Source organism: Echinops telfairi, unplaced genomic scaffold, assembly GCF_000313985.2.
Source record: "Echinops telfairi isolate 266 unplaced genomic scaffold, ASM31398v2 ScPeMD7_5592;HRSCAF=6446, whole genome shotgun sequence".
Lineage (NCBI taxonomy): Eukaryota > Metazoa > Chordata > Mammalia > Afrosoricida > Tenrecidae > Echinops > Echinops telfairi.
In genome coordinates, this window is record NW_022109491.1 from 26,946,259 (window position 1) to 26,962,519 (window position 16,261).

Here is a 16,261-nt window from a genome sequence, read left to right on the forward strand (position 1 = left end):
CGTCAGCGGTTGTGTCAGGAAGGTGAGCATCATAGAATGCCAATTTACTAGAAGAAAGTATTCTTGTGTTGAGGGAGTACTTGAATGGAGGCCCAATGTCCTTCTGCTACCCTAATACTAAACCTATAAATGTAGGCTCATAGATCTATTTCCCCGTCCTCATATAAATGAATTTGCATATGTACATGTCTTTGTCTAGAGCTCTATAGATGCCCTAGTCCCAGTGTTTCTAATGTCTTACAGTACGCTAAACACAGGTTTATTTTTTTAGTATGACTTTATTATCCTATTCCTGGATGCCACACGTGATTTGTGAAAAAGCTGCTGAGCTAAAGGTTCGCTGTTAGAAACCACCCACCGATTCTGTGGAACAAGAGCACAGTGCACTGGTTCTGTACGGAGTTGAGCCAAGAAAATGACCAACCAGTTCATCTCTAATGCACGCATCAGGGCCAACTCCCAGGCAATTGGTTTGGCTTTGATTTTGCAAAATTTTATTATTATTTTAAAAATCATTTATTGGGGATGCTTACAGCTCTTCTAACACTCCACACATCAATTGTATTAAGCATATTTGTACCTCTGTTGCCACCATCATTTTCTAGAGTCTGGTTTGGCTTTGGTCGACACCTATCCCAGAAAGAACATTTCCAATGTTTTGACAAAAATAACCGAGCAGTCATTGAACAAACATTAGGTTTCCCATTAACATCCAGGCCAATTCTTATGGTTTCAAATTGCTTTTGCCTGTTTTTGTCATCCTGCACTTCCATGCACAGTGATGGCTGCTCTTAGTTAGTGTGTCGTATGGTAATAATGCTGTGAACAAAACAAACATAACCAAACAAACAACTCATCAGGTTAAGAGGAATTGAAATGCTGGGTGAGAGGAGGGAGTGCTATCATATAGAGTGGTTTGGAAAAATTGTCTATAATAAAATGAGATTTAACTTGAAAGAAGACAGGAGTAAACGAGGCAAACGTGTCAGAGAAGAAAGAGTGGGAAGAGATGACTTGATTCTCCTTGTAAAGATATCCTTCTGAGTTTGGCATGAGCACAACCCGCACCCGGGAAGCCAATGAGAGGGTGGCAGTGGTCCAGGAAGAGAGGAGGGTAGCTGGGGTTGGGGAGCACTCGTGGAGATCAGGAGTCCAGACAGTGGACCTAATGCAGTGGTCTGCTGGAGGCCACTCCCACTGGCTCATGAAAACCAATGGTTCAGTCTTCAGGAACTTTTCAATCTGTTTGCTAAGATTCTAGTAACTTGAGGTTGACCAAAGTAAGGAGATTTACACCACAGAAATGGGCGACTGCCACAAATCGTTCTTTCTCCTTGTCCTTATGGATGGTCTATGGTTACACTGTAGGAATCTGCCATCACACTTTGAAGGTAGCCTTGGAAAGGAGGCACACAATGCTTTGGGTTGGTCACAACCTTTGAACCATGAGCACCAGGGTAGGGAGCACACGAGATGACCCAAGAACCAGTGTTGTCAAAGCACAGAGGGAAGGGGAAGGGTTTTCTGGTTTGTGGAGTTGGACACATGGGCAAAGGAGAGGGAACAAAACAGAACAAAAACAAAAACAGAGCTAGAGATCCCTGGTGCTCAGGAGACAAGGCTGGGGGATTAAGGGTGGGCAGGAATGCAGAAGGCGAGAAGAAGAATTCTGAGCACAGATAGGAGCATGAGGTGGATGGGCGAGTCCCACAGCAGTGGATGAGACATACGAGGACGTGTGTCAGAAACTTGACTTGTTCTTCATACTCTAGGGAAGTGGAGCAGTCTGTGGTCAGAACCAGTGCCACCACCTGGCCCTGGGGCACACAAGACTGAGAGAAGGCACCCCAGGAGAGTGTGGGCAGGCAGGTGATCAGAACAGAACAGTCCATGTATCAGAGTCCAGAGAGGGTTCCATCTGGCCCACTCTCTCAGGGGAGGCCATCGGAGGAGGAAGGATGAGCTGTGGAAACAAGTCAATAGGTAACTATCTGCTCAGTAACCAGAAATGTTTCCTGAGTGTCCCGTGTCCCTGGATCTGCTCTCTCCCTGGAGGGATAGAGGTGAGGGGCAGGATTCCCCTGGACGGCACTGCTTCCATCCTCCTCTTTCTTCCTGAGTCCTGAGCCCCGTCTGTGGTTCTGTCCTCTCAGTCATGTGCAGGATCAATAGGACAGTCCTCAGAGAAACCAATCCATGGGTTCTCTGTAAACTACTCTTGTTCCCATCGAGTAGTCGTATTCAAATGATCTGAGGATGGTCTCCATGATCACTGACCATGAATTTGACTCCAACCCAGTCCCCTCCTCCCTTTCCTCCATGCAACCTCTGGGATCCTAAAAGTGTTCTTGGAACAGCCTTGATACAATAACCTCCCTGCTTCTTGAGAGACGATAATCTCTTAGGGGTTCTCTGTAGGGGAGGGATGTAAACTCTCTTAACTTCAGGTATGTCCTGACACAGTGTGACCCATGTGACCTCCTAGGCTGCTCATCCCTGCTGACCTTGCCCCTCTGGGCACAGATGTTGGCCCTTCTACCCTGAAGACTGTGTTTCTCCACTACTTACTGTCAGGCGCGCATCTTCCTGTAGACATAGGTGACAGACACAGCAACCACCAGCAGGGCCTTGAAGCCCAGCAGGAAAGCTCCAAGGAGGGTACATGGATTCTTCCTTTCTGGGAATGAAAGTGAACAGGTAGGAGGGGGCATTAGTGGAGGTGCACACAGTCCAATTCCAACCTTCCCCTTGCTCCCTCTGATGCTGCCTGTGCCCACTGATGTCCTGAATCCTCTGCACCACACCTGTGCCTAGTCTCATTCCCAATGACTCCCCAGTGGTCAGGACAGTCCCTCTTGAGGGAAGGGGTGGGAAGAATTTGCTCTCAGTAGCATATGAGTTTATTTTCTATATTCTCATGACCGTATGTGGAATTATTTTTATCCCCACTCAAGGAGGAAATGGAGGCTTTACAAAGTTTAGAGAGAGTTGCAAGATTCATGAGATTCAATTCCAGGTAAATCCATCACGGAGACTCTTGGTCCTGTTTTGGAGCCAAGACAAGGTAACCTCAGTGTCAGTAGAGTGAATGCCAACACTGCCGGTCAGGGAGTGAGACAAGATCCACTGAGAAAGTCAAAGCTTTGGGTTCAAGTTCTGAAGTAACCTCCAAGGTAGCCCGACCTAATGCATTCTACTGGGAGGAAGCATTAGGTAAGCCAAAAAGACAGAACCCCATGTTGGAAGGAGCCTCAAACTTGATTTGGTCATCTGTCCCCTGAGCAGAGCAGCTGACATCCTTTCGCTGGGCACCGAGTTATACTTGGGGACGCACACTTTCTCTTGTTGCTGCTGGGGTTTGGGAGGCCATATCCCGGGGAGGCACTCGGACACTTTCCTCATTTTTAGAGTTGGCGCTGCTCAAGGTCACACCTTCCCCTTGGGACAAACCCATCTAACAACTGGCTGAATTACAGTGTATGGCTCAGTCCCACTCCCTAGCCCTATAACACCTGACTTTTTAATTTCAGGAAAAAATTTTTTTGTTTCTACTCTTTACTTTCATAGTTATGAAAATATGTAACAACCAAAATATATTAAAACATCTAAAATTTGCAATGTTTTAAAAAATGTAACCAAATCGTCACCTTTGTCCATGGATTTATAATACAAGAATAAAAAAATGCACCTTCATTTCTCTATTATTTTTCATCTTATTTTATTATTAAATAAAAAACAAACTGAAAACTTATTTTATGTATAAAATATAATACAAAATTTATTTGTTTATAATTTTAGTGTGAAATTGAATAAAACAATTTTTAAATTTTGTGATACAAAGATGAACTTTGCATTTGCTGCAGAAAAATACTGGTGCACTCTTGCAATTGCATCTTCCGCTGTTTGTGACCTCAGGGTAATGGTGAAGACCATCCAAACCAGTATCTCTTCCAGGGAGACTTTTGGTGGCAGGACCTCTTCTCTTTCTGTAGCAAACTCAGCATCAGTAAAGCTGGTAGAAGGTCGGCCTCTTTTTGTTGGTCTATTACTTTTCCCTTCAAGAAGAAGAGCTTCGGCGGTGCTCATTTTGAACTCTTGCAGACTTTGGGAATTTTGGAATTATCATTGAAGTGAATCTTGGACTTTATATCTTCCCATCTATCTCTACTTATCACTTCTGATACAATAGGGCAGTTTAGTTTGCTCTTCCAATATAAACGTGAATTTGAGAGCTTCACCATAGACAGTGGACCCCAAAATTGCTCATGTTCCTGGCTACTCAGTGCAAGAGGTTTATTGGGATTTTGCTGGATTGCATAAAGTATTGATTGGTCGGCAATATGAGTAATGATATCCTTCGAGAAAAATGTCTAAAATATTCAACAGGACGTCTTACTATCCCAGACGAATCTATTTGTCCTAACCACCAGGCATAGGTCTAGCTGTACCATCTCCAGAAATGTGCCACCAAAGAGGAATTCTTCGATTCCTTGATGTAGATGGCTTTGACCTTGTAGTTATTGGAATTGATTCTTCAACTTCAACAACTGAAGTTTCTAACTCATCTTCACTAGTATTAGCATTACTAACTACGAAGTCTTCTAATTCATCCAAATCAGAATAATCGGGCATATATTCACTTCCTATCATGGGAAAAATAAATATTGTTATCAAAATAGCTTGAATAGCAATATAATTAAAATTTTACATTGAAAAATAAAAAATTTAAAATATAATACATATTTTATTTACCAATTTCATCCACATTAGCATCTGGTTCCTTGTCTGAGTCTGTACCACTTCCATCTAGGTAATAAATTCGCCGTTTTCCATAAAACAAATCACAATCTATGCTGTGGTAATTTTTGTCACCGTCGATTCATTACATTTTGAAAAAGCAGAAATATATAATAAATATAATGTTTTTTTTATGAGTATTACACCTTTGACATAAAACTACAGTTTTATGAATGTATCCAAAAATATCAACACTAAAACTTCACTAGATTGAAAAGTATCGTAAAATGCACTGAACGCAAACGACCACTTAACCTCAAACGCACAATCGGTCAAAACACGTGCCACTTTTCAACATTTTGCCGCTAAAATGCATGACTAGCGGTATGCATTTGTACTAGTTAAGTGCGACCCTGTGGTCGACATCGTCGTCGGCTCCCAAAGCTGTATAATTTCGGTACCAGGTACGTTTTAGTTAAATGTTACGAAAACGTGGCGCTCAGCGTCATAGGGCTAGATTGCAGACAGCATGCACAGAGCACCCCCACTCTATAATCCTCTGGAGCAGGGCTTGAACCTCCTGCTGTTCAACGGAAATGCTGATTGCATTGCTGCTCAGGGTCCTTCACCCCACCCTCTGCTGCTTCTTCCTGTGTATTGACCATGAGGTACTTCCTCCAAAGCTCCCTGCACACTCATGTCCATTTTGCAATCTCTTTCTCAGAGAATCGGTCTGGGAGGGGTCTGGAAAGGCGTCGCTAAAATGCCAATCTGGATCCGGATCATGCATGATCTAAGTCCCTCTCAAAATACACGTTGAAGTCCTCGTTCCCGGTTCCTCGGTCTGTGATTTTATTTTGAGGTGGAGTATTTGCACACGTAGTCAAGTTAAGGTGGGCTTAATCCGGTAACTAATTAATTAAAAAACCGAATGTTTCTATAAGCATGAAGAGAGTCAGAGATACACAGAAGACCATGTGACGCTGGCGGCGGAGACTAGAGAGAAGCAGCTATAGTGCAAGGTAGCTAAGGATTACTGGCAATCACCCTGGCCCAGGAGAAACAATGAGGGATTCTTCTTAAACCCCTCAGAGGGAGCATGGCCCAGCAGCCATCTTGATTTCAGAGTTCTAGCCCCCTGGCTGTCAGAGATGACATCTGTTATCTGTAGCCCTTGTCATTTGTGGAGATGTGTTAGTGCAGCCCGAGGAGACCAGTGCAAACCACTACTCAGCTGGCAACGAAGACTCCACCAGGGAGGGGGGAGAAGCTGGTTGTGTGTGTGTGTGTGTGTGTGTGTGTGTGTATCATAATAATTTTCACCAATAGTCAACTAGAAGAATGAAATACCCTAAACAGCAGGCATTTGAAGAATACTTGGGGAGTAGTCATTTTAAGGACTACGGAATTGGAAAGTCGGGCAGGCGATGGACTGCTAACTGCCAGGTTGACAGTTCAAACACCTCAGTTACTTCATGGGAGAAAGATGAGGCTACCTGCTCACATGAAATGTTACAACATCTAGGACCTTATGGAGGGTAAGTGTGGCATGGAATGGCTTCTCCCGGGAACTCAAGTCTTTAGAAAAGGACAGTGTAAAGCTACGAGTGATTATTCGTGTAAAGATCAACCATGGAAGCTCGAGAACTTCTAGACAACCTAGTAGATTTCTTTCTTTCTCTCAAAATTTATTAGGAAGTTATCACCCCACTGTTCCTAAGGTGCACAGTTAATGCTCTGTGTCAATTATTATTAGACTTGCCCAGTATCTTTGAGAAAATCCAGTTCTTCGCACTCAAACTTTAAAGCACTATTTTGAAACTGTACCTAATTCCCAATACTTGAAAAATATTCCCAGCACTCTTTCCCACCGATCTTGAAATCTGAACGGACATTACCCACCTCTAGTAGGCACCGCGGAGTCCATTCCAACCCATCTGGACCGTGTGCCCAACAGAAAGAAACACAACCCTGCCCTCACCATCCTCCTGCCTCATCCTCATGCCTATGCCTCATCCCTGCGCCTAAGCCCATGGTTACAGCCGCCGTGTCAGTCCATCTCCTTGAGGGCCTTCCTCCCTTTGCTGCCCCTGCCCTTGACCAAGCCTGCCGTCCTTCTCCAGGGACTGCTCTCTCCTGACAATATCACCAGAGAGTGCTAGCCAAACTCTGGCCATCTGGGCCTCCACGGAGCACTCCAGCCGCACTTCCTGCACATAAATCGATTTGTGCCCAGGCGGTTACTCGGTAGTGATAAATGGATGAAGCTGGGCTTCTGACTATGTGGGACTGGGATTTAAATGCCTGCTCCCCCGGGAACCCCAGCACCCTGCCCGGACTGCCTTCCTCTCAGCACGCTCGGTCTTCAGAGCTGTGCAGTGGGTGCTGGTTCTTGGTGGGTGGCCCTGGACCCCTCTCTTCCCTCCGCTGGCTCCCAGGCTGCATGGGTCTAGGCAGTGGGGGTGGGGAGTGGGTGGGGTGGGGTGGGGGGGTGGGGGGGAGATGCCTCAGTGGTTACAGGCGGCTGAGATGCCTTTTGTAGGGCAGGGGCAACACACGCTGAGCTGGGGCAGTGTCTGTGTGGTCTGTGTTATAAAGGAGATCCTCCGCCCCTTGGGGACAGTCACTTTTAGTTTTTAATGTTGATTGCTGCTAAAGGAGCCCTGGTGGTATAGTGGTTACCATTGCGTCACTATTCATAAGGTCAGCAGTTTGAAACCAGAAGCTTCTCTGATCACGATAAATGAGGCTTTCTACCCCAGTAAACAAACCACAGAGGATGGTCCACCCTGTCCTCTAGGGTCTCCATGATTTGATGGCAGTGAGTTTGGATTTTGCTTCATTGCTGCCAAAGGAGGGATAGAGCATTTGGAACAGAGAGGGCTGGAGCATCCCTCACACCGTGACCAACACAGGGGGTGCTGCAGAGACACTGGTCGGGCAGTCAGGCTGCTGGGGGTTCAAATCTCAGCCCCCACCGCCAGCCTGGCTGTCGACAGACAGGTCCCCTCTCAGAGACCCAGGTCCCTCCCTCCCTCTCAGAGCTGGTTAAGAGGTGAAGCCGTCAGGGGACCTGAGGGAGTCCTCTCATTACCAGAGAGGAAGGGCGTCCACGCAGAGAGAGCCGCTGTGGGTCAGGCTGAGACACCGGCTGCAGTGCCGGCTCCCACTGAGAAAGGCCGCCCTGTGGGACCTCAGCCCTGGGCCCGCAACGTCTGTGGGATCAGGACGAAGCTCCCTTTTCCCTGCCCCACCCACGTCCGGGGCTGTGGGAAACTCAGTAGCTGTGTCTGTCCTTCTATACTTTAGGGAAACACCCATCCTTCCCCACCAATGATGGCCCTGGTGAGGAGGTCATAGTACACAGATCACCCCGGCAGCTCAGGGTGAGCGTCCCGAGATTGCGGACAGCCTGGGTTTCCATCAGCAGGAGCCCCCCTGGGGAGTAAGTGAGGTTCTTTCCACACCACGGGGCGTCCTGCAGTTGTTATGTACAGAGTGCATGCGCTGTCCACACAGAAAAGGTGAGCACACAGTGGTCTGGGTGCAGTTTGACAGTGATTTCCTATCACCCAGGGACCTCGGGGTCTGAGAGGGAGGGGCCTTCTCACCCATGGGCAATTGGTGGAAAGGGACAACGGGGGCTCCTGCTCAGTGGGTCCGTGCATGAGCTTTCATTCAGCACCTACTGCGCGCCCGGCTCTGCCAAGGACAGAGCTGCTGCACACTGGAGATTCAATAGCATGGCGTGGGTTTGGGTCCAGGCTCTATCCCTACAGTGGGCTCTGGTATCACCTGCATGAAGGCCTCCCATCTCTAAGGTTCTTGGGCATCCCTAAAGGCCCTTCAGGGCTGACACTCCAGGCACCAGGGTTTCCGAAGAAGATCCCGGGCCTCTGACAAAAATCAAACCTAAAAGAGGCTTCAGCTTGATGACCCCCCAGTGCCCAGTGGGGCTGCTCTGGGGCTGAGGGACATCTATGATGAGGGGGCCTGGCCCAGAGCCCTCTGTGCTCTTGGGGTATCTGCCCTGTATCTCAGGGGGTTTCTAAACAGTGACCATGGCCAGCTCAGCCCTCTAGGGCCCACCGCCAATCAGTCTCTCGATGACTCACTGGGTCTCCGCCTCTCAGGCTCCCCCTCCTTGGGAAGTGTTTGGCTCTGAAATAGAGATGCCCACTCCCTCCCTGCCCTGCACCCATCCTCTGCTCCTTGGAGGGGAGAGAACGGAAGCTCCATGAGGGGAGAGCTTCCCCACGCTGTTCTCACTGTTTCCGACACTGAGAGCAGAGCTGCACACAGTAGGGTCTCAGCACACACCTGTCCAGTAATGCAGACAGGAGCACGGTGCAGGGAGGAGCTGGGGCAGGAGGTGGATTGGCTGTGCCTGGAGCTCCCAGGCTGTCAGTGCCCTGCTCTGCGGGGACCAGACTGGAAAGGACCAGGCTCCGGAGCAGACTTTTCTCCTTCTGCTTCCAGCTCGGGGCCTGGAGCAAACAGCAGGACCCCATGGCCTCAGCCCCTGGTCGGTGGAAGGACTGAGGCGGGGGCCCCCGAATATGAACGCTGTGGACCAGCACCCCTGACGGCTGTTGCTCAAACTCAGAGGTTCAGTCCTGAGCAGCTGTTACATGGGGCGGGTCACCCTGTACTCACCACTCACTGTCACCTGAGTCCCAGGACCAGACTTGTGCTCCTTGTCATCAGGGCTTCCTTTGCTGAACCTCACACAGTAGTAGGTGCCGGCGTCGGCTGGGGTGATGTTACTGATGCGGATGGAAAAGTCCAAGTTGTCTCTCTTGGTGGAGTCTGAAGCGTTTCTTACTCGGGGGAAGAGGTGTTTGTCTTGGGTTCCTTTGAAATCATAGATTAGCTCGCGATTTGGGACAGTCCCCCTGAACCACTTGGTGGGCCCCAGAGGATGCAGAGAGGAGAGCTGGCAGGGCAGAGTGACCGTCTCTCCAGCGGCGACCGACACCGTCTCAGGTTGGATCACCTGCAGCTCCTCCTGGCTTGTCACTCCTGCAGGGGACACAGGGCCGTTACTCATCCTGCGGACCTGTCTGTGAGCTCCAGCGTCGGTCAGCAACAACCCACTCTGAGCAAGCCCCGCCCCGCCGTGTGCTCAGTCCCTTCGCCCCATCCTTGGGCCATCTCACACATCCTCACTACGAGCCTACACAGTAAGTTTCCAGGCAAACAGGGAAAGTGAGGCACATAAGGACAATGTGCTGGGTGGGTGTGGGCCCCGCCTGAGAGGAACCAGGATCCAGCCAGGGGCCATGCATGAGGCAGAGACTGAATCAAAGGAAGACGTTGCCTCTGGAGCCATCCGACCTGGAGTGGATCCAGGCTGGACCCTCATTCCCGTGTGAACCAGCTTCTCCGTGGGTTCTGAGTGAGTGCTTCCTTCTCTAGGAGGTGAGCTGATGCCCCCACCCCTGCTCTGTCCTGAGAAGGACCCAGGAAACACACAGAAGTCCCTGAGCACCTATCGCAATGCCAACAGGGACTGAGGGGGAGGGGCTGCTGCTAAGCTGTCAGCTCCCAGGCCTGCAGATTCCCCTGGAGGGTAGGCCCCAGGGAGCAGGATGTGAGTCCCATGGATCCTGCACCCAGTCTAGTTATCCAGGGCTCCCAGGCTTGTCAGTGGGGAGTCGTTTGGGGTACAGATCACAGGCCACTTGTGATCCCTGCCACATTAGGCAGGGATCTGGTAGAGGAGTGTGGGGGATGAGAGGCAGGATGATGACCTCATAGGAAGATGCTGATGTGAGATGGGCAGGGGCCTCAGAGAAGAGCCCAGAGCCTGACTGGGACCAAAGGTAGGGAGAGGAGAGGAGGGAGAGCTGGGAAACAGAAAGACACACCACAGTGAGAGGGAGGAACTGAGGGAAAAGAGACCCCAGAGGAAAAGAGCGAGATGTAGAAAGAGACAGGGGTAGAGAGAGGAGAGCACAGATGGAGACAGGAATGAGGTGGAGATCAAGTGCGGAATGAGTGGGAGCCTTCTGTGTAGGACACGGTGACCTGGGTCCAGCCTGCATGGCCCACTGCCCCTCAAGGTCACCTTGGCGAGTCCTGCCCCAAGCTGGCACCTCTGTCTCGCACAGCTATCAGGGATGCTGCAGATGCCCTGACTAACCCTCCAGCGCTGCTCTGGGCAGGAGAGACCTTGTGGACTTGTGTCGAGTCTGTGGGCCTGGCTCTGCCCTCCTGGTGCCCCAGAGATGGTAGACCCAGGGATCCCAATATGTCCTCACTGGGCAACCCTGTGGTGGAGGACGGACCTCATCCCCCTGCCCATCTTCCTATATCTTCTCCTCCCCAGTCTCACTTTCTCCCGCTACTCGCGGGTTCCAGCAGCAGTTTCTCTCTGTGACCTGGATGGAGGGGTTTGGGGAGCAGAGTCTCAGAGCAGCAGCCTGCTCTTCACAGGAGAGCGGAGGATCCAGGTCCACCAAGGCAGGGGTGTGGCCAGCAGCCTCCCTGGCTGGGAGTGGTGGGTCCTGTGTCCAGGTGAGAGAGGGACACAGAGAGGCACAGGGACATCTAGGTCGAGACTAGAAGCAGCCCAGTGTCATCAGAGGCAGGGATGGAGCTGCCAACATCACCGAGCCTGGAACTGAACTGTCCTGTCCTCTGCGTCGCAGCATCAGAAAGGAGACGGACAGGACATGCTGAGCTGGGGCCAGCTCAGCACCCATCTCTGGGCCTCATCAGCCATAAAGTGGGGGACAGCATCCACCCCTGGGAGTCCTGAAGTCCTCGTGGCCCAGTCAGTCCTTCTCAGTGGCTGTCACACGGGTGGTGCTGGCCAAACACTGGTTCCTGTTGCATCACCACCTTCACAGAGATGCTTTATCAAGTAGGCACCCCTCCACCACCATGTCCCTCCTCTAGCATGCAACGTCCATCTGGACTGTTATCACCCGTTGTCTAGAACAATGTCTGGCACCACAGTGAAAAACCAGCAACTCTCAGATTGATTCTGCCTCCTGGCAACCCCAGGTTTGCCAACATCGACCTGGGCACCATTCGGTTTTCAAATCCCTGACATTCTGGAAGGAGATTGCCAGGCCTTTCTTCTGAGTTACCCCCAGGGGGATTCAAACTGTCATCCTTTGAGTCAGTGTGGAGTGCTTCTCTGTGCCATTCAGGGATGCCAGGCAAACACTCTAGCCCCACCCCCACCCCCCACTGTGCAGCTATGCATGCAGGGCATGTGGTGGAAGCAACTGGAGGCAAGATGAACATGCCAGCCCCCCACCCCTCATCTCTTCCCCTGCTCCCCAACTCCTCATCCAGGTGAGGAGCTGGCATGAACTCTCTGTGCAGAGCGCACCCTGGGAGGATCGGAGCTGCACTGACAGCAGCTGGCTCACTGCAATGGTGACAAGGTGAAGGGACTGGAGGGGTGAGAATGGGAGCAGGAGCACCCGTGACGAGGGTGTAGCAGGGTTCACAGGCCTGGGTTCAAACCCTCGCTCTGACCCTCACCAGCTGTGTAACCTTGAACGAATCCAGCACCTCTTGGACCCTCAGACTTGTCATCTGTCTACCGTGTATAACCATGGGTCCCCCGGGCCATTACTGAGAATTAGCCGAGACAGTTCGCTGATCCACCCCACAGCAGGATTCAGCTGAAGGTTATTGCTCAGTGCTGCCACGTCGTTCTGATGCACAGTGACCGCGGGTCCAGCAGAACAAGCCAGTGCCCAGTCTGCACACCCTCACGAGTCTGTGATGCTCGAGCCCCTGTGGCAGCCGCTGGGCCACTGCACCCTGTCTTGTCCAAGAAAGAGTTTTCCTCTTCTCGCAGCCCCTCGACTTTACCAAGCATGTCTTTTCCCACAGAACGGTCTCTCTTGATAACATGTCCCAAGTATGTGAGGAAAGTCTTGCCACCTTTGCCTCGACGGAGCATTCTGATAGTGCTTTCTCCAAGACAGACATTTTTGTTCTAGTATATTTTCAGTGTTCTTTGTCAGCACCAGAATTCAGATGCATCAATTATCCTACTTATTCCACGTCCAACTTTCACATTACTATGAGGAGACTGAAAATATTCTGGCATGGGTCAGATGCCCCTTAGTCCTCCAAGTGACATCTTTATGTGTCAACAGTTTTAGAAGTCCTTATGTGTGATCGTGAAGTGTCATCGAGACTGGACAATGTGCATCATAAGATTCACAACAAACAGTATACAAACAAACAAAAATGCATTGGTGAGAATGGAGGGGGTTTGGAGCAGAGACCCAAAGCCCATCTATGGACAATGGAACATCCCCCCGCAGAGGGGTCGCAGGGAGGGGGCGAGTCAATCAGGGTGCAGTAGAGCACTAATGGGTCACGCAATATACCTCTGTTCCCTGGAGGCCTCCTCATGCCCGGCCCTCATACTCCCCGTGCTGCTTCCCAATCTAGGCTAGTCGGGACTGACAACGCATGGAACCCAGGAACCGGAACGGGAATAGAAATCCCAAAGGGGTGAGGGAAGGGGGAGAGAGGTGGGGAGGGAGGAGGGCACCGATCGCAATGAATGGCACATAGCCACACACCCTCATCCAGGGGGAAGAACAACAGGAACCAGAGGGGGAAGGAGACAACGGTTGGTGTGAAATTTGAAAATAATTAATAATCTACAATCTATCAAGGGGCCATGACAGGAGGGTGAGGGGAGGAGTGATGGAAAAATAAGGGAGCTGATCCCAAGGGCTCAATGGAAAGTAAATGTCTAGAAAAGAACGATGGAATATATGTATGAGTATGTTGGATACAATTGATGTCTGGATTGTAACAAGAATTGTAAGGGCCCCCAATAAAATGATTATTAAAAAAAGACAAAAAAGAAGGCGGTCTTGTGCAGCTGCTTTACTCAATGCAATGCATCATTGATCCCTTGCATTGTTGTATCTATGTTGTATCTATGAATATTGATTTTGGTTCCAAGCCAGATGCAACCCTTGACAATGTCCCTCTTTCCTCTGTTTATCATGGTGCTACTTATTAAACAAATCATGATGTTAGGTGTATATATCAAGCTATTCCCCACTGGTCCAGCTGTGAGGAGTTTGGTTGTCTTTACATTGAGCTGTGCTGTGTACTGACAGCTTTCAGAGAGGATCTTCATCCGCAAGTGCTTCGTAACCTCCTCATTCTCAGCAAGCAAGCTTGCCTTATCTGCATAGTGAAGGTTGTTAATAAGCCTTCCTGTAGTCTTGAGACTGTGTCCTTCTTCATATAATTCATCTATCTCTTTATTTGCTCAGCATGCAGACTGAATAAATATGGTCATAGGATGCTACCTTGATACACACTTTTCTGGATTTTAAACTTTAAGTGTTCTGTCTGTTTTGTTTGCACAACGGCCTCTTGGTCCATGTCCAAGTTTCACACGAACTCCATGACGTGTTCTGGAATTCCCATTCATCTCATGGCTATCATAGTTGGTTATGGTCCTCTCAGTCAAATGCTTTGCATAGTCAATAAGCTCAAGTTAACAACTTTCTAGCGTTCTCTGCTTTCAGTCAAGATCAGTCTGATGTCAACAATGATATCCCTTGTTTCATATCCTCTTGTGAACCGGGTCCGCATCTCTAGCAGCTTCCTGCCAATGCTCTGCTGTCTCCATTGTTGGAGGAGCTTCAGCAAAATTTTACTTGCATATGAGATTCGTGAGAGTGTTCTATAATTTGCACGTTCTTTGGATTACTTACTTTGAAATGGGTACACATATGAATCTCTTCCTGTAGTTGACAAAGTAGCTATTTCCCAAATTTCCTGGCACAGACACATGAGTATATCGAGTGCTTTATCAGCTTGTTGAAGCATTTCAATTGATTTTCCCATCAATTCCCAGAGCCTCGTTTTTGGTTAATACTTTCAATGCAGCACGACTTTTCCCTTCACTTCCATTGGTTGTTGACCATAAGCTACTTCTTTCTCTGGAGTATTGGCTGGTTCTTTTGGTATAGTGACCCTCTGTATTTGTGTGTGTGTGTGAAATAGAGAGAGAGACTCTATTTATTTGAGTAAAGAAGTCATTGGTAATCCATCTTCTTTTGATGCTTCCTGCATCATTTAATTGTTTGAATCAGACATTCATATGGCTTACAGGGCTAGAAACCCCACGTTCAGGAGGAATGGCGTCACATCCACCATCAAATAGGACATGTAGAGGTCCATTTTGACTTCCGGGAAGATGGCACAGATGTAGGGACACCTATGCGCCATTCTCTGTGAGTGGTCACCGGATCTGTGGTGAGGGGCCATAAAGGGTGATTCAGACTGAGCCCTGGTCTCACAGCACACTGAGGACCTTTTGACGATTTCCCCACAAATGGCACAGCTGCACTCACCACGACACGTGTCCTCCAGGGTTTACCCACAAGTGAGACCCATGCACTGGGATCACTATTGTTTCTCACCTTTGAAACCCCCATTTGCTGTGTTTCCCTGTGATCCCTCCCCTGTCTGCTCCTGTCGTGGTGCCCTGTGTTTCCTGCACTGATGACCCTCGCACCTCAATCCCTTGGGTGCTCATTCTGGCCCTGACCCTGGGGGGTGACCTGGCCTGCACCCCCGACCTATGTCCCGGTACTCCAGGCTGTTAAGAAGCCCAGGATAGTCTGCTCTCTAGTGTATCACAAGGACTTCTGGAGGCAGTGGATGATAGATACGACTGTGGTCAGTAGATCTGAATCTCAATGTGATTATCCCATCGCCAATGCTCTGCATAATCTCCTAATAGCAAGGGCACAACTAGCTGGAAATCAATAATAGAATAGACAAATAAAGATAATAACTCGGAGACTCAACAATCCACTTCTCAAAAAGCAATGGGTAATAGTCCAAATGAGAGGAAATTGGGAATTTCATAGAAATTATCCAGAATGATACACAACATACCAAAACTTAAGGGACACAATCAAAGAGGTTATGAGAGGTTACTTTATTTCAATAAATGAACAAATGAAAAAAGTGGAGGGATTATGGTCACCTTCTTAACACAGCACCAGCAACAGTTAGAACAGAGGCAACAGCATAAGCCTTCCAACAGCAAAAGGAAAAAAAAAATATATATATATATGAGTAGAAATAAATGAACTAGAAAACAGAAGAACGATAGGAAAATTCTCAAAACAAGAAGGTAGTTCTTTGAAAGGATTTACAAAATTGACAAACGACTAGCAAACTTAGCAAAGGAAAAAGAGGAGCAGATATATCAATAATTAGAGATGAAACAGGGGAAGTCACAACAGATCCTAAGGAAATAAAAAGATTAATAACACAGTACTATAAAAACCTGTATGTTAACATATTGAATCACTTGGAGGACATGGACAAATACCTAAAAAAAACACTCTTTCCCCAAATTATCACATAGGGACATTAAGAACTTTAACAGATTTTTTTGTTCTGATGATGCCTTATACCTGATCCTTTTGACACCTCATGGTTGCATAGGCTGGTGTGCTTCTTCCATGTGGGCTTTGTTGCTTCTGAGCTTGATGGCCGCTTG

The 16,261-nt window shown here is 48.8% G+C and overlaps 1 protein-coding gene across 1 annotated transcript in view; it reads right to left on the reverse strand.

The window, feature by feature from the left end:
• The window catches only part of SIRPB2 (signal regulatory protein beta 2), a 56,136-nt gene that overhangs the window by 31,353 nt on the left and 8,522 nt on the right, over positions 1-16,261 (reverse strand). The window contains exon 2 of the mRNA XM_013007864.3: positions 9,394-9,759. Within this exon, the coding sequence (XP_012863318.2) occupies positions 9,394-9,759 (366 nt within the window). The remainder of the gene's footprint in view (positions 1-9,393; positions 9,760-16,261) is intronic.